General features: G+C 48.2%; 8 protein-coding genes across 8 annotated transcripts; 3 read left to right on the forward strand and 5 right to left on the reverse strand.

Moving 5' to 3' along the window:
* Positions 1-64: 64 nt before the first annotated feature.
* Positions 65-1,877, reverse strand: FPRO_13520 (putative RCO3 glucose transporter; the record flags this gene model as incomplete). The annotated part of the gene is made up of 4 exons (XM_031222982.1): positions 65-763; positions 820-833; positions 897-1,717; positions 1,768-1,877. The coding sequence occupies 4 exons, from the start codon at positions 1,875-1,877 to the stop codon at positions 65-67; spliced, it is 1,644 nt and encodes a 547-aa protein (XP_031088386.1).
* A 2,106-nt stretch (positions 1,878-3,983) lies between these two features.
* On the reverse strand, positions 3,984-5,044 carry FPRO_13521 (uncharacterized protein; the record flags this gene model as incomplete). Its single annotated transcript, XM_031222983.1, has 2 exons — positions 3,984-4,491; positions 4,542-5,044. The coding sequence occupies 2 exons, from the start codon at positions 5,042-5,044 to the stop codon at positions 3,984-3,986; spliced, it is 1,011 nt and encodes a 336-aa protein (XP_031088387.1).
* A 702-nt stretch (positions 5,045-5,746) lies between these two features.
* FPRO_13522 (uncharacterized protein) lies at positions 5,747-7,354 on the reverse strand (the record flags this gene model as incomplete). Its single annotated transcript, XM_031222984.1, has 1 exon — positions 5,747-7,354. The coding sequence occupies one exon, from the start codon at positions 7,352-7,354 to the stop codon at positions 5,747-5,749; it is 1,608 nt and encodes a 535-aa protein (XP_031088388.1).
* A 1,556-nt stretch (positions 7,355-8,910) lies between these two features.
* Positions 8,911-10,983, forward strand: FPRO_13523 (putative SUC2-invertase (sucrose hydrolyzing enzyme); the record flags this gene model as incomplete). The annotated part of the gene is made up of 1 exon (XM_031222985.1): positions 8,911-10,983. One exon carries the CDS (start codon positions 8,911-8,913, stop codon positions 10,981-10,983), a length of 2,073 nt encoding a protein of 690 aa, XP_031088389.1.
* Positions 10,984-12,134: 1,151 nt separating this feature from the next.
* FPRO_13524 (uncharacterized protein) lies at positions 12,135-14,271 on the forward strand (the record flags this gene model as incomplete). The annotated part of the gene is made up of 2 exons (XM_031222986.1): positions 12,135-12,567; positions 12,632-14,271. 2 exons carry the CDS (start codon positions 12,135-12,137, stop codon positions 14,269-14,271), a joined length of 2,073 nt encoding a protein of 690 aa, XP_031088390.1.
* Positions 14,272-14,957: 686 nt separating this feature from the next.
* FPRO_13525 (uncharacterized protein) lies at positions 14,958-16,840 on the forward strand (the record flags this gene model as incomplete). Its single annotated transcript, XM_031222987.1, has 2 exons — positions 14,958-15,544; positions 15,595-16,840. 2 exons carry the CDS (start codon positions 14,958-14,960, stop codon positions 16,838-16,840), a joined length of 1,833 nt encoding a protein of 610 aa, XP_031088391.1.
* A 537-nt stretch (positions 16,841-17,377) lies between these two features.
* FPRO_13526 (uncharacterized protein) lies at positions 17,378-19,187 on the reverse strand (the record flags this gene model as incomplete). Its single annotated transcript, XM_031222988.1, has 5 exons — positions 17,378-17,712; positions 17,771-17,868; positions 17,921-18,054; positions 18,114-18,621; positions 18,682-19,187. The coding sequence occupies 5 exons, from the start codon at positions 19,185-19,187 to the stop codon at positions 17,378-17,380; spliced, it is 1,581 nt and encodes a 526-aa protein (XP_031088392.1).
* Positions 19,188-19,856: 669 nt separating this feature from the next.
* Positions 19,857-21,099, reverse strand: FPRO_13527 (uncharacterized protein; the record flags this gene model as incomplete). Its single annotated transcript, XM_031222989.1, has 5 exons — positions 19,857-19,985; positions 20,038-20,204; positions 20,268-20,457; positions 20,508-20,990; positions 21,049-21,099. 5 exons carry the CDS (start codon positions 21,097-21,099, stop codon positions 19,857-19,859), a joined length of 1,020 nt encoding a protein of 339 aa, XP_031088393.1.
* Positions 21,100-21,147: the final 48 nt, after the last annotated feature.

Consider the following 21,147-nt stretch of genomic DNA (forward strand, 5'->3'; position numbering starts at 1 on the left):
CGGCCAGCTCGAGCTCACCAGTTTCCAGATTTCAAGATCATTGACCATCTTCCCCAAGTTCCCCTCAATTGCCAACTTCCTCTACCTCTGCATCCTCCTCCTTCTTCATACCGTGGCCCTGTCGACTTTCCCAAGACGAAGACGGGACCCAATGCACCGACTTGCGAGCGACGCTTACTTCTTCGTAAAGCTGGTCGACTTGCTCCAGAGTGAGCCCTTTCGTCTCGTAGATGAAGAACCAAACAAAGGCAATGCATAGGAAGCAGCAACCAAACCACACAAAAAAGATCTTAGACTGCAAGTTTGCGTTTCCCTTGCCATAATTAACCATATATGGCGTGGAATAAGCCAGAGCCCAGTTAAGTAGCCAGTTTGTCGCAGTCGTGATGCTAAGGGATTTAGCTCGTGTCTTCAGTGGGAATATCTCTCCTGTCACCACCCAAACGAGGGGACCCCAAGTAGCTGCAAAGATAGAGATATAAATGCAAACAAAGGCCACAGCTGCTCGCTGCCCGCCGAGATTCTTGATGAAAATCTCGCCGTTGTCGTACTGGCCGGTAGACAGAGTGCCACAGACAGCAACAATAAGTTGAGAAATGGACATGCCAATGGCGCCATATAACAGCATAGGTCGGCGTCCCCATTTATCAATTGCATACATGCCGGGCACTGTCGATGCAACATTGATAGCTGAAGTGATCATTGAGATAACAAAGCCACTAGACACACCAGAATTCTGAAAGTATTTGGTGCCGTAATAAAACTAGAGAATGGTCAGTTAGCTCCAAGGTTCTTAAAGGTAACTTTCACTGAACTCACGATGAAGTTGATGCCTAAGTTAACAGTCAGAATTGTTCAATAAACTTCAGGAGTTGCTTGAGACTGGGGTTGCTCACCTGTAAGCTGCTGTAGCGCCTGAACGCCCATCCCAGTGAGCTGCCTCTTGAGCATGGGAGGCTTGAAGCATTGGAGATAGGAGGACTGCCCAAGACTCATCTCGAACTCATGGTTTGCTACAACCTCATTGAGTTCGTTCGCAACTTCTGGGGAATCGGCCGGCAATCTTCGAAGACGGCTAAGAGACTTCGCCGCCTTGTCCAACTGGCTCTTCTTTACAAGGAAACGTGGAGTCTCTGGAAGAAACAACAGTCCGGTAAAGAGGATAAGAGACCAAGCAAGTTGCAGCGCGATGGGGATTCGATAGGAGCCTGAATCATCCCGTTTCGAAGTCGCGTTGTTCACAACAGCGGCAAGAAGAAGGCCGATGGTAATGGCCCACTGGTAGGAGCCAACGATAGCACCACGGATCCATTTGGGAGCTGTTTCGGATTGATAGAGAGGAACTTGAGGAGAGTTAGCCGCTGTTACACAGGGATAAACATAGTTCATACTAGTAGCAGAGATGAGGCCAACACCGAAGCCAGCAAAAAAGCGGCCAGCCAGAAACAACGGAATATCGGTTGCAATGGTATGCAAGACAACTCCAAGGTTGAAGACCCAAGTCGAGATCATCAGACCAGGGCGACGACCAAGCCAATCAGACAAGAGAGGCGAGGCAAGGGCACCGAAAAAGGTGCCCGCAGAGAGAATAGACACGATAGCTGATTCCTGAGACGAAGTGACGTTGGGGTTTCCATCAGCATCGATATAACCTGTGCTGAATTCCCGCTGCCAGTAGGGCATAGCCAGGATACCGCTGATGGTGCCAGTATCATAGCTATAGAACAGGTCAGTCACCTTGGTCGAGAGGGGGAGGGAGTGACAAACCCAAAGAGAACACCTCCAAAGGCAACGAAGAAGCCAACGGCGATGGCTGGCCACGCTTTGCCTGGTTCATCCTGGGGTCTCGAAAGAGAAACTTTGCTAAGAAGTCCCATCTTCGAAGTGATGGGGGTACCGAGCTGTTGCTGAGATGGAAGAAGGAATAGCGAAGAAGGGGATGTGTGGCTACTGTGAGTAGAATGGTTACTGTTGTAAAGATGATCTGGGTCGTGGAAACAACCTCCCTCTTATAGATTCTTCACGATTTTGAGATTCATCTTGATCTTTGGCCGAGCTCTGGTGATTGCAGCCAGGAAGACGCTGGGGCCATTATCCATAACCTGGCCAGTGTTCTTAATCGCATCTAGCTTTAGGAGTCGGCGACGTTATTCTCACATGCCTGCCAAGCCATCCATTGAAATCCACCATAATTGAGCTTCACTCCAGTTGGTGTTGATAAGCTTTGAGAAGCATTATCCATTATCCACAACCACGGAGATATCGAAGCACGACGGCGCCGACCAGAACGAATCATCTCTAGCATCACCAAGTAGTTCATCCGTTGGTTCAACGATTCTACAAACGAGCCAGGATTATGCGTGACTCGGACATGGAAAGACAGCTGCAACAGCGAAGCCGGGCGATCTTGACCCTAGAAGGTTTCTAGAATGTCTCGGGCAAGCCGGAGCTAACTTGAACTATCGAATCTCCGTCATCTGTTTCTCTCTGCCCGCAACAATGCAGCTGCAATCGGGCTTGGATATGGGGATGGCATCATGTTGGGTGCGGGGTTGGGCTGTTGGCTGTTAGAGCTGAGCTATCGTGCGGAGTTCTTAGCTTGGCCATGTCCATGGGGGATAAGATCGACAACAGTTAGGTCATTTTGGACTTAGATAAGAGCGATTATACCTTCCCTATACGGAGTAGATCAGGAGTCTTAGCGAAGAGAAAAGACTTGTAGAATTAGGGTATCTACCTGCAGTGTGCTCTCTTAGGGAAATGCATTTACTTCCTTGCAACCTCCCCGCATAATTAGGTCATTCCTCATGGGGTTTAATACGCCATTCAAAAACAAGCTTGATCGACACAACTTCGAACCTCGCCTAATTCCTACCAATGACCGCCTAGGATTGCTATTTGTCGCGCCGACGTGAAGAGGCGATGTAACGCTGGCAAGTGGACGTCTCTGTCATCCCAACTTCCGTCTACTTTCCAGAAGCCCGTTAGCAGACACATTGCTTACTAGCGTTGTTTCCATTAGAAGCGTTGTGCATTGCGAGAGGACCACCATACTGTAGTATGTACAGCACCATGAGGCCATGAAGTCGGCTAGCACACATATGGTAATCCGTAAGTCCCACGCACCCCGCAAGCCGAACAAGTACTTTCTTAGCCAATACTGTTATGTCCTTCTATACATATTCCATTTCCACTATGATCTGACATCCTTGCGTGGTGATCGTCATTTCCCATTTGACTTGACCTATCGGATTCCATAACGTCAACACCTCCCCAATGCACTAAGCGCATGGTCGATGCTCGACGGGCGCTATCTGAGTGATGAATCTCCAAGCTTGAGCAAGCGCTTGATCCGTGCTTCGTCTCGCCCGTGGGAATTGTCAAAGCTCTGTTAGAAATTATGACAAGTTGCAAACGACTAGGTTATGAGGGGATTTTGGTCTGGTAAGCATCATCTTCCCTGCATCTTACCCACTCCGAATCATCCGGTGATGCCGTATGGTACGGTACATACAACCCATCCGCCATATCCCCGAATGTGCATGCATGGAACGTCCTGCGCTGCGTTTCCAGAACAACCCTAGCTTTAGCTTATCAGACCTTAGGTTGTGGTTGGCATGCCCTCTCCACAGCTCTATCTATCAGGAAGCTGGTTTTGGCCAATGTACTCTTCACTCATAAGCACGTTCAGTTCCGGCTTTGGAGCCAAAGTGGCAGTACTCCGAGGTTGTAACTGGAGAGGTTTGCATGTTGATGCCCTTGCCCTGGTATAAGGACTTTGGTGCAAATTCCCCCTTCAATGATCTTACTCATTGATCACACAGTATAGTTCAATGGCCGAGACCAAACATTACTTAGTATCTCCGGCACCTTTGCTTTTGTCACCACATTGATTTCGGTCAGAGGATAAAAGCAATGGCAATTTTATGGAACCTTATAGCCAAGTTGAGCGTGATCCTGCTCCCATACGTGATCCTGGGGCGTCATGATGGCGCTCTGCCTAGAAGCCCAGCATTAGGAAACCCCTTTACGCGTGCCGGAGCACTAATTATAGAATCGCCAGCCCCCTCCAAATGCTCAACTGTCACGCTCACACTTTCACGACAACATCTATCATGGAAAATCTCCCCGCCTGGCCTCGGCATTTGGTGTTGTATCTGACTGGCAGGTCTGCTGAACGGGAGCGGATAGTTTCGATCCATTTTGTACCGACTTAGTTTGTCTAGTGCGGTTTTGAAGTCGTCTAGAACGATCGTATCGGTAAAACATTTGAAGATAAAAGCAAATTTCCAGAATGGATTGATATAGCCGATCGGGATGACAGGCGTAACGGAGAGAAGATCGACAATAATAAAGATGATACTGAGAGACATGCTCAACAGTAAAAGACCGAAACGAGGGGATATGCGGATAAGTTCCAGAGGTTTGAACTCGTAACGGTATTTTATGTTCCAGAATAGGTTGAGGGCAGTAAAGATCCACCACGGATCGCTAAGATGCTTCAGTCAAAGTACTCAGAATTTCTCAGTAGTGATGCTTACCGGCAGACGGCCTCAAGCGGTCGAGTCGAGGAGAAAAGATGAGTATTAGGAGTATTGAAGTAGGTGAAGTTGGCATAGATCTCAAGGACCCAGTAGGGTTGGACCAGTAAGATACTGCCGATATATATAGCATTATTTCGCTTTGAGAGGAAGGGCTTGTTCTTCATCCAGGCGATGACGTTGTGCAGATTCCACGAGATGATGAGGAAAATGACAGTCGAGGAAAGATACCATCCCCAGGTCGGAGGGTCGAAAAAGGTAAAGAAACCATTTGGCATCGCCAGAAGGAGCTTGGAGAAATTGTGAGATGATTGTCTATTGAATGCGATACCGATAAAGATGCTCACCTCGATCAAGATAAGTTTATGTAACATGACACCGCGTCGCATATTAGCTAAGGTGATACCGATCATGATGATCAAAGCGCCAATCATACAGCCTTGCGACCAAGCTTCCAGAGTGAGCTTGGCCGGGCTCGAGGGCCATGCCGCAGGAACTGACATTGTGACACAGCAGGCTAAGACATGGATGAACAAGAGAGTGGTTCTGTGTGCACGGAGTAACCGAACGATAAGAGACGAGAGAGTCTCAGGGTGGAGACGAGACCGTGCATATTAATAGAGATCAACAGGACCCAAGCCATTTCTTTACCCCGCCTTTGCTGAACCGCTAGTTCCAGTGGGTGCAGGCCTAAGCAGGCTTGCTGGACGCTATTTTGCTCATCCCCACGCCACGGCTAGCCTGAGCTGGGGTCGCGGGGATGCTTAATGCAACACTACGGCGATGCAGTAGGGGGCCACGTACTGTTAGTGTGTTCTTCGTACAGTGTTTAGTTTTCGGGTGGCACGCTACGCAGGTCCTCGGGTCAACGGCAACGGCCAACGCTGTGAAGACTAAACTAGCCGATGAGCAGAGCAGCAAGCATTCGTCACACCACATCACACCGCAGAGGACGAATCAATAGGCGACAGCTGGAGCCAAGTGACCACTACTCGCGACTAAGCCAGGTCTGGAAAGTTAGGAGCCGAAAACACCATCCCATAGCTAGCGAAAATCTCAAGCACAGACTTAATTGGACCTGGCCAATTGGGACTGGGCCAGTTCCCTGTCCAAGTCATTGCTAGATCATGTCCTGCTTCATCCTGATACCACCAGTCTTGACTCTGCCAATTTCAACAGCGCATCCGGAGGTAATGCGCGAACACCTAGTAAATGCTCCCACAAGCCGCGTAGCTAAACGAAACCAACGTCAAACTTCCTGTATCTGACACGACCTGAACGCCGCTGGCCCCTTGATTTGGATAGATGAGCCCCGATAACACTGCTACACCATCGTTGACGAATATCTCCACCGAATTCCAGTCCACATATATGACCAGCTTGACCGTACTCCCTCCCTCCGGATCCGGTGCTGTGCGTACAGTATTGTACGCCTGCTTCGGGCCCGCAGCCATGGAATCCGTCGCGGAACCGTCCGAGTCTCTGACCAGAAAAGCTTGGGAATGCACAAAGTCGTAACCGACAGTCGTGCTAAAAGCCCCGTCTGATTTGATGACAAAGCGGACCTCGTTCCCCTTGTCGCCGTCATTCTTGGAGATCGTGGTGCGGATCATGAATGCCCCTTGGTCCATGTCACTTGGGAGGGATGCGGAAGCAGGATCTGTTGTTATGGTCTTGTCGCTCACGGACTTGGGAGATGCGAGAATTTCTTCATACCCTCCTATTGGGATGCTGACCAAGGTGGGAGAACCGTTCATGGTCTTGAGCTTGACCTCTCGCACCAAACTGTCCTGGCCCGCGAAATCTGCGTAATAAGGGAGCGAAGCTGCGTAATCCCAGTTATTCATCCAGGCAATGGCATAGCGGCTGCCGTATCTGTCATTAGGATTTTCCCAGCTGACTGCGGCGTAGAAATCAGGTCCGTCATCCATCCATTGCGGAAAGCTTTCTGTGGCCGTGAAGCGGTTACCGTCCCAATTCCCGATCCAATATGCTGTACCCGTCGTCCTGTTGTAGCGATAGCCATTAGCGCCTAAGGCGAGAATCCAGGTGCGCTTTGTGCTGTCTCCGTCTAGGTCGATCTGGTATAGATCTGGGCATTCGAGGGTCCCCAGGTCTACGCCAGCGTTCTCAAGCGTAAACTCGGATATATACGCCCATGTCTTCAGATCTGCAGAGGTGTAGAAACCAATCTTGTCACCCTCAGCGAGAGACATGACCCAATGCCCTTCTTTGGCATCCCAGAAGATCTTGGGATCTCGAAACGCAGGTTTTGTAGTAGGGCTTGGGTTTGGCATTACGGGATTCCCTTCATAAGGGACAAAACTGTACCCGTTGTCGGTGGAATAGAAAAGAGATTGCTGTTGCAACCCATCTGCCATCTGTGTAACAATGGCCACGACGGCATTCCGGCCAAAGCCAGCCGTGTTGTTTGTGTCGACCACGGCGCTGCCGGTCTCGATGTCACCGAGTACAATGCCACTGGGAGGGTTCGGTTTGTACTTCTGAATCGCTACGCCCCGGCGAGTCCAGTGGATCATGTCGGTGCTTGTGATGTGATACCACTCTGTCCCCCCTGAACCGGGGTTTGAGCTATCGAAGTTGGAGTTGTATAGATAGTAGAGATGCCACTCGTCACCTAGGAAGAACGGACGTTGGGGATCATTCATCCATTTCTTCTCAGGCGTGATGTGATAGCTGGGTCGGGTGTTGGTGGTAGCAAGCGGCACTGCACTGACATACAAGATGAATAACAGGAGTGGAAAGAGACGGAACGCTAGCGTCCGCGGGACAAGTGCGAGAAATCTCAGCATGGTAACGATGAAAGTACGAGGCTTTAGATTGTGATGCTAGCTGGCAAAGCAAATGATGTGAACGTCCTCATTGTTCATACTTATGTAGGCCGTTCACCTAAGAAATGAGCAACCTGACGAAGGGTCTATACGACAACAGCCTTCACGAATCAACGTAGTATTTCCCCTCCAGATCACATTGAGCCCCAGCACATCATTAGCACGGCCTAAAACCAATGAATGGTTGTCCTAATTCAAAACAACTAGAGGGATGCTGATCGGTTTCATAGCGATCAGGCGCCCAAACGTGCGCATGACCAAACTACCAAGCAACACCATGTTGAAGCGTCCCCACGCGTGGGACGATATTACTTCGATCTTCATTATGCGGGGTCGCCGCCTAGCTAGGTGCAGATGTTGGAACGAGCTCAAGCTACGAAGGGGTTGCAAAGATGCGGGGAAGTAATGGAAGAAGGAATGATACACCAGGAGAGGGAGGATGCGGGGAGGAGATATACACAAGAGCAAGAGAGACGCAGTAGACCCTGGCTACGGTGTCCAGGAAAGCTCTGACTGCATGGTATTAGGACCATTTGGGCAGGTGGTAAGATTGAATCTCATCACATCTGAACGTAAGTTAGGAAGAGTTCAGTCAGTGTCGTCATCTGCTGAATGCAGTCCATGACTCGTACATGCTTGAAGCTGGTGCGGGGCCCCATGTTTAGCTGCCACGCTAGCTAGTAGCGAGCTGCAGTAGTTGATGCCCCCGCGCATTCTGGAAAGCCGCTAGAAACTGCGGAATTATGTACAAGGCCATACCTGGCAGATTCACATGTCAGTGCACACCTACTGTTACTAAATACACTATCCCAGCTAACATGGGATCATCAAGAAGGGAAGAGTAGATCCCAACGTCGTGATATCTCTTCCGAACTCCACATCGATTACTCGTAAATCCCTCATATGAGTCTTGTCATCTGCAGGGGCCTTGCGCGATCAGACCAGAAGCGAGGTTCCCTACTGAACCAATAAGACCGAAGTATGCGTGGTCATATATCAAAGCCACATTAAGCGAAAGTTACATGGAATGAGCTTTGGTTGAGCGGCCGCAACCCTTCTGATGTGAAAGCGGAAGGTAGAATACTGGTCTTAGAGTCCGCATTGTCCGCATATATCGCCCGACCATTGAGCTACCTAGACTTATTACCGAAGCTATCTACAGAGGCCCCGGGGCCTCTGGATATCTACCAGTCCAATTTCTACCAAGGTGCCATTCCGCCTGGACATCTAGGTACGCAGCTTCATCAACACTTAGTTCAGAGTTTAATCGCGCATCGTCCGAACTCATGAAACTGTCACCAATGATTATCGATCAGGATTGCATTGACCCTTGCTTCGATACGGCCAGGCCGAAACAACTGACGGACAACACCAAGTCTTTCACATCCTAGGTTGAGATCAGAAGTCAGTAGGATCCACCACTTCTATCTCCCAAGACCAGATCATACATGTATAAATCTCGCATGATTTCTCTACCATCTCACTGCACAAGCATCAATTCAACGCAGTCAGTCAAGATGCAACTTCAAGTTTCCCTTCTTCTTCTTCCTTGCCTGCTGGCAACCGCCAGTGCAACATCGTACACCGAGGACTATCGTCCTCAGTATCATTTCACCCCAGCCAAGAACTGGATGAATGACCCAAATGGCCTCATCTATCATAAGGGCAAATATCATATGTACTTTCAGTACAACCCCACTGGCGACGTCTGGGGAAATATCTCCTGGGGCCACGCCGTCAGCGACGATTTGATGCGCTGGAAAGAGCTACCTGTCGCCCTCAGTGCCTTCGACTCTCCAGCTGGATCGTTGAATGAACTGTACTACTCCGGAAGTGCTGTCTCTGACGATGCCTTGACTTCAGGTCTTGGACATAGAAAGAGACCACCTCTGGTGGCAGTCTATACATCACATTATACGTCAGACATGACCCTGCCGAGCAATAAGTCTGTCCGCGCCGGTCAGGAATCTCAATCAATCGCCTTCAGCACAGATAACGGCCTTTCTTGGACCGAGTATCCTGACAACCCAGTCATCCTAGAGCCTCCCAGCCAGTATGCCGACCAATATCTCAACTTTCGCGACCCGTTCGTCTTCTGGTACGCGCCAAGCAAGCACTGGGTCATGACCGTCTCACTCCCCAACCTTCACAAACTGCTCATCTACACCTCCAAAAACCTGACAGCCTGGGAACATGTCAGTGAATTTGGCCCCGTCAATGCGGTTGGCGGTCAGTGGGAGTGTCCCAGCTTGTTTCAGCTTCCTGTGGATGGTAAAAGGTCCAAAACAAAGTGGGTAATGGTCATCGGACTCAATCCTGGCGGGCCCGCACATGCCGGCGGATCAGGAACCCAGTATGTGGTTGGCACTTTTGATGGAACAACATTCACAGCAGATGCCAATAATGTTTATGATGAGTCTGCTCCAGAAGACAGTGTCGTATTTGAAGATTGGAATGAACCTAGCTTCGCCGAATCAAGCTGGAAAGCAACCGGTGATTTCGTCGAACAACAGCCTAGCAACGGCCAGGTACTCACGTTGTGGCAAAAGGGCGACAAGTCTGTTGGATCTCTCACCTCCAAGAAGTTTACTGTCTCCAAGAATTACATTGCCTTCAAGATCGGCTGCTGCAACAATCCGTACAATCCAGAGACCTATGGAACCTCAGCAGATCAGGAGACCGCCATCAACCTAATTGTAGATGGACAGGTAGTACGATCGACCACTGGCGTCAATGGAGGCGATGTCATATGGGCGAGCTGGAACGTCGCTAACCTCATTGGCAAAACTGCATCCATCCAAATCGTCGATCACGCCACGGGAGGTTGGGGCCATCTTGACGTAGGCGAAATTGTCTTCACAGACAAACCACTCCCGCCACAAGCTAACTGGGTGGACTACGGTCCTGATTACTACGCGGCTGCCACCTATAATGGACTCTCCGATTACGAGCGCGTCGCCGTTGCCTGGATGAACGATTGGGCCTACGCAGTGGACATTCCCACGTCCCCATGGCGAAGCGCCATGAGCATTCCTCGGGTATTGACACTTGAAACCGTTGACGGGAGGGCGCGCCTGATACAGAAGCCACATCCTAACCTGCAATTTTTGGAGAGCAGAAGGATGCTGTATAAGAATCAATGGCGCTCAATGCGCACTGGCAATTTGACTCTCCCAGTGTCTGGAAAGGCCTTGGACATAACCTTGACTTTTACTGCTGGCAAAGAATCCAAAGTTCTGGGCCTGAACGTGCGAACGGACGGCAAGACATACGGCACCGCTATCGGTTACGACTTCGATACCAATCAAATGTTCGTTAATCGCGAATCATCTGGTGATTCTTCTTTCAGCACTTCATTCTCGGGCGTATATTACGCTCCGCTGCCCGTTAGGGATGGAAAGGCTAAACTGCGCATTCTGCTAGATTGGTCATCGGTTGAGGTGTTTGGCGGGCAAGGCGAAGAGGCGATAACAGCACAAATCTTTCCTCCGGACTCAAGCACGGGGGTATCGCTGTTTTCTGTGGGCGTTGTGAAGGACGTGAAGATAGAGGTGCACTCGGTATCGTCGGCGTGGAGAGGATTGTATTAGTAGTAAGCTTGTAGAGGGTATAGGCAATGGGGGAAAGAAAGAAGAAACATGACACGTAACTCCTTCTATAGCTATCAATACTAGACAATACGAGATGGCACTTTATATTTATATATAAATCATCTTGAATGTACTTTTACAGGCACCTGTAACATTCCCAATACTCCACACTTCACACTATGCTAAGATAATACTATATAGCAAAGCCTGACAAAAGCACAGGAAAACCAAGGGTGAATTATGTTATGTAGGACTTATATCCATTGTTCATCTACCTTGATCCACTGGCCTGAGACCCTTTTGCTTTTTGACTTTAATTCAAAAGATGCTATCACAATGTTTATTTTTCGACTAATTCACGGAGCGATATCTTTACCATGCTGTTTATATTTATAGATATACTGAGCTAAGATGGATAAAGATATTGCAATGAAACTATGCGTAAAGGGGTTGAGGATCTGAAAGAGCCCTCCGCCTAAGCAAATGTGTCAAGAAGTCGAATTGTAAATTGGTAAGTGCGTAGAGTCTGAAGGCAGTTTATGTTTCAATCCATACAGTGATGGCCATTAGGGTCGCTTACACCAGCCAATGAAGGCTAACGTCTCATGGCTTTACTCACTCCAGTTCAGTTAGCTAGTCTTTGTAACGAGACCTACTCCATCTATAAACATCTAGTATTACTAAGATACCGCAGTCAAACCATGAGGAATCGTTTCACTATATCTAGCCAGTGTCTCGATACTGGCAACTTGATGAAAGCCGTCTTATGTTGGGACTCTAGGGGCCTGTTTGAGGTTGACAAACCTGCCGTGAAGACATGATGCGATGATTGTTAAAACGTATGAGTTAAGCCCACAAGGCTTAGATACCCAGTAGGCAAGCACTATTATCGATCAGCCGCGATGGGGTATACCTGATCAAGCTTGCATTTTAGGTAGTAGCTCATGTATATACTAACAATCAATGTCTCAACGACATCAGCATTTTTATTGGTTATCGGAGCAACGCTTTTGTGCACTCATGGCACATTACGGTAAACCAATAAAGTGAGACCTCCTTAGATGAGCATAATCATTCATCAGACTCCGCACCAAACCCCACACTTTCATCTTTCAACCCAAGATTTAGGCCCAACCTTATCTTTGCACAACATGTCCCAAAACGCTGTTACTCTTTGCCGCAGATGCAAAGCTTTGCAAATCGACGACCTGGCCTTGGGTGGACGAGGAGCAGAAACTGACAATGGATATCCCGTTCTCAGTCTTCCATTTGACGAGCCAGACATGGAGGGCCATGTAAATATCCCAGTCTTCTCGGTAAATGACCAGTATCCAGAGCTCCCAAAGCTGCATGCAGGGGCCTCCTTTGGATGCGGCTTCTGTCATCTGTTGAGAGGTTCAATACAAGAGTTTTACAGTTTGGAAATCGGGGTGTCGATTGAAATCAACGTCAAATATCGCTGGAGCCTGAGCATGAGTAATCGACTTGGCCTCACCGGCATAATCGCATATCTCAGAGTCCGGAACTCGGACCCCATCCTTGACGAATTGCGACCATTGAGGTTTGCAATCGATGGAAACTCAGGTATTTTTTTCAGCTTCATTCCTAGCAACCTCTTAGATACTGGTCTGACAGCGGATCCATACAGACAAATGCGCTGAGTGGTTGAACATGAAACCACCATTAATACAATATGCATTGCATGCGGCAAACATTAATATGATTCAACAAGAAATAGCCCAGTGCGAGGACACTCACGATCACAATGTGAATAATGTTAGCGGTTTTCTACCAACCCGTCTTATTGCCGTCGGCAATGATAAGGGTGTTCAACCTCACTTGGTGATTACCGACTACCGGCTACGACGAAGAGCACCGAGATACGCTACTCTAAGCTATTGCTGGGGTCCGCCTGATGACGCAAAGGTGCAGTCAAGGACTCGAGCTCATAACATCGAACAACGAAAGGCCGGATTCCCATTAGACTCATTGACCCATGTCATACGTGATGCGATAGTTGTAGCGAGGACTCTGTCGATTCCTTATCTCTGGGTGGATTCTCTCTGCATCATCCAAGGTGATAGACTGGATTGGGAACGAGAATCATCGACTATTAAAGATGTCTACCGACACGCTTACCTTACAATATGCGCAGCTTCGTCGCCATCCTGCCAAGTTGGTTTCATTCACCGCGTACCGAAGTCGATCACGGTACAATTTGCATCAAAGGTCAATCCCACGATCCAGGGAACGTTCAACATTCGGCTGAGCGGACTTGCCAATTCATCTTTTTATATCGACAAAGGCATAGACAAAACCTTTGATGAGCTCTTCAATATAGAGACAAGATGGAGCCAAAGAGCGTGGACCTTTCAAGAAGCCATGCTGTCCGTGCGAAAACTGACGTTTTGCGGCTTGCAACTGTATTACTCGTGCCCTGACCGAGTCACATGCGAAGCTGGAAGTCCAGAGGATCCGGGTCACCTAGAAACTGGCCTAACGCATTTCCCGTCTGATGCCAGAGGCAGATTCCAGAGCTGGTACGAGATAGTCACCAAGTATGCAGCCCTCGACTTGTGTTACGAAACTGATAGATTGCCTGCCATTTCCGGTATAGCGAGAATGATGGGCTACGGCCCGCAGGACTATCTTGCGGGTATCTTCAAACAGTTTCTTGCTTTTGGATTATGCTGGAGGAGGGGCTCTTCAATTAGCTCCATGCAAACCACTAGAAGCGCGGTTATAAACCTGCATCAAACCAGTACCGTACCATCTTGGAGCTGGGCCACGCGAAAGCAAGAAATCGACATGATGGCAAGCCCTTGGGATGGTAGAGACGAAACAGCAGGTATAACTGCCTGGACAGTGCCGAAGGGCTTGGACCTTTTTGGTGAGGTCAGGGACAGCTTGGCAGTCGTACATGGGAAACTGTTGCCTCTGCCCTCGAATATCATCCGTGGCTCAAGCTCACCTACGAGAATCCATGCACCATTTGAGGGTTCGGAGTTTGATTACTGGAGCGTGTTCGAAAAAGATCAAAGAGTTGCGTGGGTTTTTCTAGACTGGCATATGACTGGGATTCAGCAGAGCGGGGACAAGTTGTTCATGTTACTACTCACAAGCGATCTAAGTGTGTCTGGAAGACCACGCCAAAGACATGGGTGTGGCATTGTTTTGAGTCCCAGTCAGATACCTGCTAAGTACATCCGAGTTGGCGGCTTTCGGACGACGAATAAGGGATTTGCACTGTTTAGGGGAGTGAACATTGAGACGGTACAGATAGTCTAACTACCAAGCCGGGGACTCAATATATTGCGATCTCCTATCTGGACGAATGGCCTACGACCTATACTTGTGTCTATTGTGATATTCCTTCTTAGTCAACATTGTACCCAAGGGCAGGCATTGTCAACGTCATGCACATATGACCGTTGCTGCTGGTTCTTACACTATATCAGAAGCTGTTGCTTAAGAAGAGAGTCCCTGAGGATGGCGAGTACGAAGCGAGAAGTACCAATAGGGAGTGCTAAAAGAATGTTCTATACTGTCTGAAGATACTTGTGCCTAGAATGTAGAGCATTGTAATTGCATGATCCTCTCCTTGAGACGGAGAATAAGGACAGAGTTGTTGAAGGTGCAACGTGCTAAGATCTTAGTAATGAGAGGACTTGAAAGTACTAGACGCGCGGCACCACAAAGTTTCGAATAATTGATTCTAATCCAATATCAGATTCTTGCCTAAACAATGTATCCGCCTAAGTTATATATAGATACATACTATTATATATCACCTGACACATAAGCTAACCTAAAAGGATGTTAACGGAATATCTCTTGGCAATGGCTGCCTAATTGCGGATGACATTTGCCTCATTGGTGGATCCACTGATAGGGAAAAGAGACCGTCAGCCTACAACATTTCCTAACCCTGATCCTCAAACGAATATTTGTGCCTTCTCTCAGTAATACCTAAAATGCCCTCTCCTACGCTCTTGAGTCTACCAACTGAGCTTGTCACCCGCATCATCGACCTTGCTGACCCATCCACTCATTTAAACTTGGCCTGCGTATGCAGTCATCTTTTCAAATGCGCGAAGAGGATTCTTACCCATCATCGAGAAGCCCATCGGAAATTCTCTCTTATCTCAGACCTTGACCCCTCGAGCATCCCTACCCTTCTTCGTAGCGCCTCTGGTATCGCCAGCCCCATTGACGCCTGGCATGTCAAACATATTGAGCTCTGGGGCTCGAGGTGGGACTGGGCCGAATGGAGACCTTGGTCTTTACGCGAAACAGCTGAGCAGGCTGGAGTCCCAAGGCAAAGGCGACGGCATGTGTTTTCTAAAGTACGACGCTTGGAGTGGGTGATTCCTCGATGGGAGCTGGCTCACTACTTGAAGATTATGCAGGAGGAACTAGGCTTGCCAGAGGACCTGGTGGACTGGGCACGCGTCGAATTTGAGCGAGGCTGCGATAGCGTCATGCAGATGCTGCTTGTTGTTTTATGCCCTCGGCTAGAAAGCCTAAAGCTTCTGTACAACCGACACGACAAGGTCGAAAGGTAAGCAATGACTCTGTCATGAAATCAAGTCCGCGTCTCACATACCACAGCCGCCGGTGTCTTCACTGGCTCACGTTTGTTATGGGCCAGAGCTGGATTGATAGTGCGTGGCCTCCAGGCCTTCAAAGCCTCCGAGATGTTTCTGTAGGCCTAACATCAAAGACTTGTCTTGATGACGACGTTGTATATGTTTGGTACTCTCGCAGCTCTTTCAGAGGTCTGATGAAACTTCCAAACCTCAGATCCTTGTATTTTCGAGGACTGCGGGCACAAGATCACCCCGAGATCGACGGAGAGGGCGATTTTTCCGCGAACAGGCATCTTCGAAACGTTGGAGCACTCGAATCTTCAACCACGATCAGCCTTCGTGATGCAGCTGATGAACTGCCGGCTCGATGCTCCACGGTCGAGAATCTCTATCTCAAAGACACTGGCGACTACGACAATACTGTGGAGCTAGCTGCAGCGCCGAAAGCTCTTAAGTCATACACTATTCATGGGGGCAGCGTCGGCTTTGGCCAAGTCAGCGATTGTGACATACAATTAGAGTTCATGGTCCAAGAACAACGCGAGTCGCTCGAAAGCATCATGATCTACGATGCTGCCGAACTTCAAGGATATCGTTGTAAACTTTATCGACTTGGTGATGAGATTCCAGTACACGAATGCATAAAGCTGCGCCAAATTCACGTCGAGATAAATGATCTCCTGACATTTGCTTACTACGACTTTCCTTGGGGTGACCAGCAAGGGGAATTTCGGGAGTTGGCAGAAGTCTGGAAAGATGTCAGTAAGCACCAAGAATGCGCTGAGTTGATAGCAGGTTTGTTCCCTCCTTCCCTCGAGGTTCTTGTGTTGGGAAATTCCGAGGAGAATACTTCATTGGAAATGGAGGAGGATGTTTTAACACGCATAATACTCTCGAACAAGCTTCCATCGCTGAAGGCCATCTTTCTTGAGGTTCCAGATGATGAGAACAACATCCCTCCGCTTACGAAATTGTATGAGGTTGGCTGGCAAAACGGCGTCGATATCCGTGTCAAGACGAATCCACAGGTGCCTCGACATCAGATTCAGTTGCCCATGGCACCTCAGGCTCTCAGCTATCAATCACCCCAGGATGCTCAAGAGTCCGAGTTCGATCCGTTCAGGGGCTGTTGGATAGAGGCCCCACGGGATACACAGGTTGATGAACAGACTGGTGGAGGTCCCGTCAACGATGCGTTCGAAGCTTTGGACGAGGATGTTGAAACGGATGATGACTATCCGGACTTGCATCGCCAGTACTATGGTTAGGATGAATAACATTTCTTCTCTATCGTAGTTGATAAAGTACATGTAGTGATATGATATTTCAGTTCATAGTTTGCACTGATACTGGACACAAACAATTTCGATACAGCTATCTGCCCCTAGCTATGGAGAATGACAGGCTGATTAAGTATCACCTCGTGCACTATGTAGTTGACTGCCACCTAAAGGTTAAGCTTCAGGCTGTTCACACAGGTGATGAATGATAGGACGATATCATTTAGATTTAGATCATCCATAACCTGTATGCGCTACGTATTTAAAATCTCCGCAATAGCCTTAGCATTTTTGAGTTGTTTTATCTCATTATCATCTCGAACTTCTGAGGGAGGTTGGGGCTAGAATTCAGGTGGCCACAGCAGACAGGTTAGTTTGATTTAACTGCCCGGTTAGCCAATTGCAAAGATCTTGAATCCAATTTATAAAACGAATAGCTTTAATAGTTAAGAGGGTCAGACTTAGACTAAGTAAACCATCATATATGTAACAACTAGGTTTCAAGCACAACATTTCCTCCGAATACTACACACTGCTCCCCGATGACGTTGCCCCAGTTGAATTGAAAAGTTCCCATGGAATGGGAGGAGGGTTCTCACAGATCTTGTCATATCTGCTTGGGTCGCTCAATGTAACTGTTGCAGAGTTTTTGGGAAACAGCTCCATCAATGTTTTAGCATGAGGAGAGAATGTTGGCCAATCGTAGTTATCTGTCAATCCATTGAAGGGATCTCTGATGAAGCTTGCAAAGATTCCACGGAATATCTGGGCTGCATTTCTGTAATGCCTTTTTTCTGAAGGGCTTAAAGTATAATGCGCAGTAATTGCATCCTGGCTCCCAAAGAGCATTGGGACATCCGCTAACTCAATGTTAATAAGTAAAACATTAACAGATTGGAAAAGGTTGGGAGGACTAACCGATATGATATGCCCTTAGCCATGAGTAAGGAGTCACTTTGGGGAAAACTCCCATGTATCGATACCGCCAAATAGGGACTGAGTTTAACGCTCGAAAGCTATATTTATATTAGTCATTGTCGAAATGATCACTCTTTACGGTCTACCTACCTTGATTCGAGAGCAATATTGCAGTTGAATAATGTGATTGTCAGAATATTGGACAACATTCTATTCACTCCGGCTTTAGCATCCCAGTTCAATACGCCGTCTCCTTCAGCATCCATAATTCCCATAAGCGTAGGCTATATAAGAACATCATGTCAGTCCTCAAATGAGCTAAACGGGGTTTTGATGTACTGACCACTTTTGCGAACTTCCCTTTATGCCCTCGGTGCATATACTCGGCCAATGTGAACAGTGTTACATTGTCTATCATTGGGCTGCCACCGGGCGGAGAGCCGAAATAGTTAACAGTTTTGTTTGATACAGCATGCTTCAGTCTATGGGCGTCGATTCGTCTCATGCAGGCTAGCTCTTTCGCCCGATTTGCGCGGTCTCGGCAACCCACCGTCTCTGCAACGCGGATGAATTCGGCATCGGCATTATCGCTTGCCGCACCTATTACTTGGACAGAGCCGCTCTGCATGGCAATGGCACTTATTATTGGGTCTTTGGAGTGAGAATAGAGCATAGCGTGCCCTGCGTCTGCGCCCGCAGACTGTCCACCGAGGACCATGCGTGTTGGGTCGCCTCCAAAGTCAGCAATGTTGTCACGGAGCCACTCTAATGCGGCTCGCTGGTCTCTGAGACCAAGGTTCTGGGCATCGAGAGCTGGAGAGTTTGGAAACCCGAAGATATTTAGGCGGTAGCTGCAAGCTGGTCAACATTCCACATATTCGCTAGTCCGCTGGTTTCCGACTTGAACTTACTTCCAAGTTACCACAATTATATCCTTGTTCTCAGCAACAAAGTTTGTAGGATCATAGAGTGGTACACTGCCACCTCCTTCAGCGAACGCACCTCCAAACGACCATATGAAAACGGGGAGCAGCCGATCACAGGCCGCCCTTATAGGCACGTATAAATTTAGAGTCAAACAATCTTCAGATTCTTCTGTTCGAGGGAGCGTGGCCTCCCCCAGAACAGTACGATAGTTGAACTGATAGCATACTGGACTGAATTCGGTGGCATTGTTTATATCAACCTTGTTGACGAGCTTCGAACTTTTGAGAGGCTGTGGAGGGAGGAAGCGAAGAGGCCCAATAGGAGGCTCAGCATATGGAACCCCGAGGAAAGCGTCAACTTGGTTGCTAAGCTGTATACCAGCATAAGTGCCCTGCTTCGTGCGTGCCAATGGAGTTCGTCCGCTACGTGAAGTGGCTGAGACGACGGCCCCGGCAAATAGGGCGAATGAGAAAAGAAATGCAATGCGCATGATCTTCGAAGGGTAAGGTCCTGATTGACGTGATAGGTATAGGCTCAAAGAAAATATCGAATTTGGGACCACAAGGACCTTTTATAGTGTTATCTGCTGTCTTTTTTCCCTTCCATGTATAGACACATGACGCGCGTAAGCACACGTAGAATGCGAGGCATCAATGCGACGAATGCGACAAATACGACGAAGTGGGTTTTATTTATGGCCATTCCCACGCCAGATCAAAGTCAAAACGCCTAGTTGGATTCAGAAGCCATGCTAAAACGTAAACGCTAAGCTATGGCTGTAATTTATGCCAAGACTAGCCTGCACATATCATATACCTTGAATGCTCTACGATAAATACCTTGGACCGCCTGGACCCGATTGCTACCGCTTTCTCCAAGCGGCTGCACTGAGGCGAATCAGTTCACTGGGAAAAGCATTTTCACATCGTTCCAAAGTCAACCTCGCTATTCAGTCTCGTTCTTCAAATTAGAGTTCAGTGGGCGCTCGTAAAATACATGAGCCCGACGAAGATACTTATGCTAGGGCCATTAGGCACGTTTGAAGGACCCCTATCAGTGGAATAGAGATAGGGATACACTAGCAAAAGCATGAAAGGCAAGATCCATATAAGAACTTTAGCGATGTATAAAAACAATAACCAAGGTCTTCAATCTATCCTTATATAGATCCACTGAAACAATATCTCTCTATGCTGCCTTGAATAGGACCTCCGTTACTAGTCATATACTCAGCCAAATTGTTGGCAGTCATGAAATCATCCCATGTCATCAGATCAAGTCCAGGAAGCTATATGGAGCGTCAGAAAGACAAGATATATCGTACTGTTGGGATAACTTACCTTATTAGCTTGAACAAACTCAGGACGAGCATAGATCATGCCAAAGTCTCGAAAGATTAGCAGCTGCTCTGTAAAGTCCAAAGCGCAGATGTCGTCCATCTTGCTCTTTAGCATAGATTGGAACTCCTCGGAAGAGAGCTCGTTGTAGCGTATATCGATACCATATGCTGCGAAGAGTCAGTGACCCTACGATCTCGCTCCCGGTGTCTATAGCTAATGTGAGTACTTACCAGATGCCATGCACTTGATCTTTTCTCCTTCTGAAATGGCCTCGGAGTAGAAGGCAATTTCCTTCTCGAGGCATTTATCAGGATGATCGAGAATGTACTGAATCAACTTGCCGGTATCAGAGATGGCGACATTTGGAAGCGGAGTTGTCTCAGGCAGAACAAAGGATCTCAAATAAGTTCCATCATCTTGCTAATTCCGACGTCAGCTTATCCACAGCTAAGTCCATGCGACAAACGAACCTTGATGGGAAGATAGGTACGCGGCTGCGTGAGACAATTCTCAAAGTAATTCGGAAACAGCACCGCTGTTGTCTTCTTCCACAGAGCAGGTTTCCCAGTTCGAATGTAATCTGTTACAGCTGCTTTGCTCTGCCAATGATAGACATGGGGATATTTCCCATCCGAGATACTTTTAGCGTCAGGCAAGCTCGCCCAGATGATTTGTTCGAGATGGGGTAGATCAGCGGCTATATCCATGATGCGCTTGCCTTGCTCTTCCTCTTTGGCAGCGGACATGTGCTGCCAGAAGTCGGTCATGGCGAAGATGGCGTTGGCGCCTTCGAAGGCCCGTCGGAAACTTTCGGGGTTATCAACATCTGCTTGATGTACTTCGATGCCAAGCCCCTTCAAGGCTTCGGCTTTTGGGGAAGAGACATTTCGGGTTAGACCGCGGATACTGTACCTGTCGAGCGATTTGGCAAGTGTCCGGACAACAGAGCCTCCCTAAGCAAAGAATAGGGTCAGCTTAAAAGCTCTGCACAGAATGGAGCTGGGACAATACCTGGAGGCCCGTCGCACCAACAACGACCACAGTCTTTTTGTCTTGTGTCATGGTGAGATGATGGAAGGTAAAAAGTTAAGCCTGGTTTCTAAACAGCTC

This window comes from Fusarium proliferatum (genome assembly GCF_900067095.1).
Source record: "Fusarium proliferatum ET1 genome assembly, contig: FPRO_scaffold012, whole genome shotgun sequence".
NCBI lineage: Eukaryota > Fungi > Ascomycota > Sordariomycetes > Hypocreales > Nectriaceae > Fusarium > Fusarium proliferatum.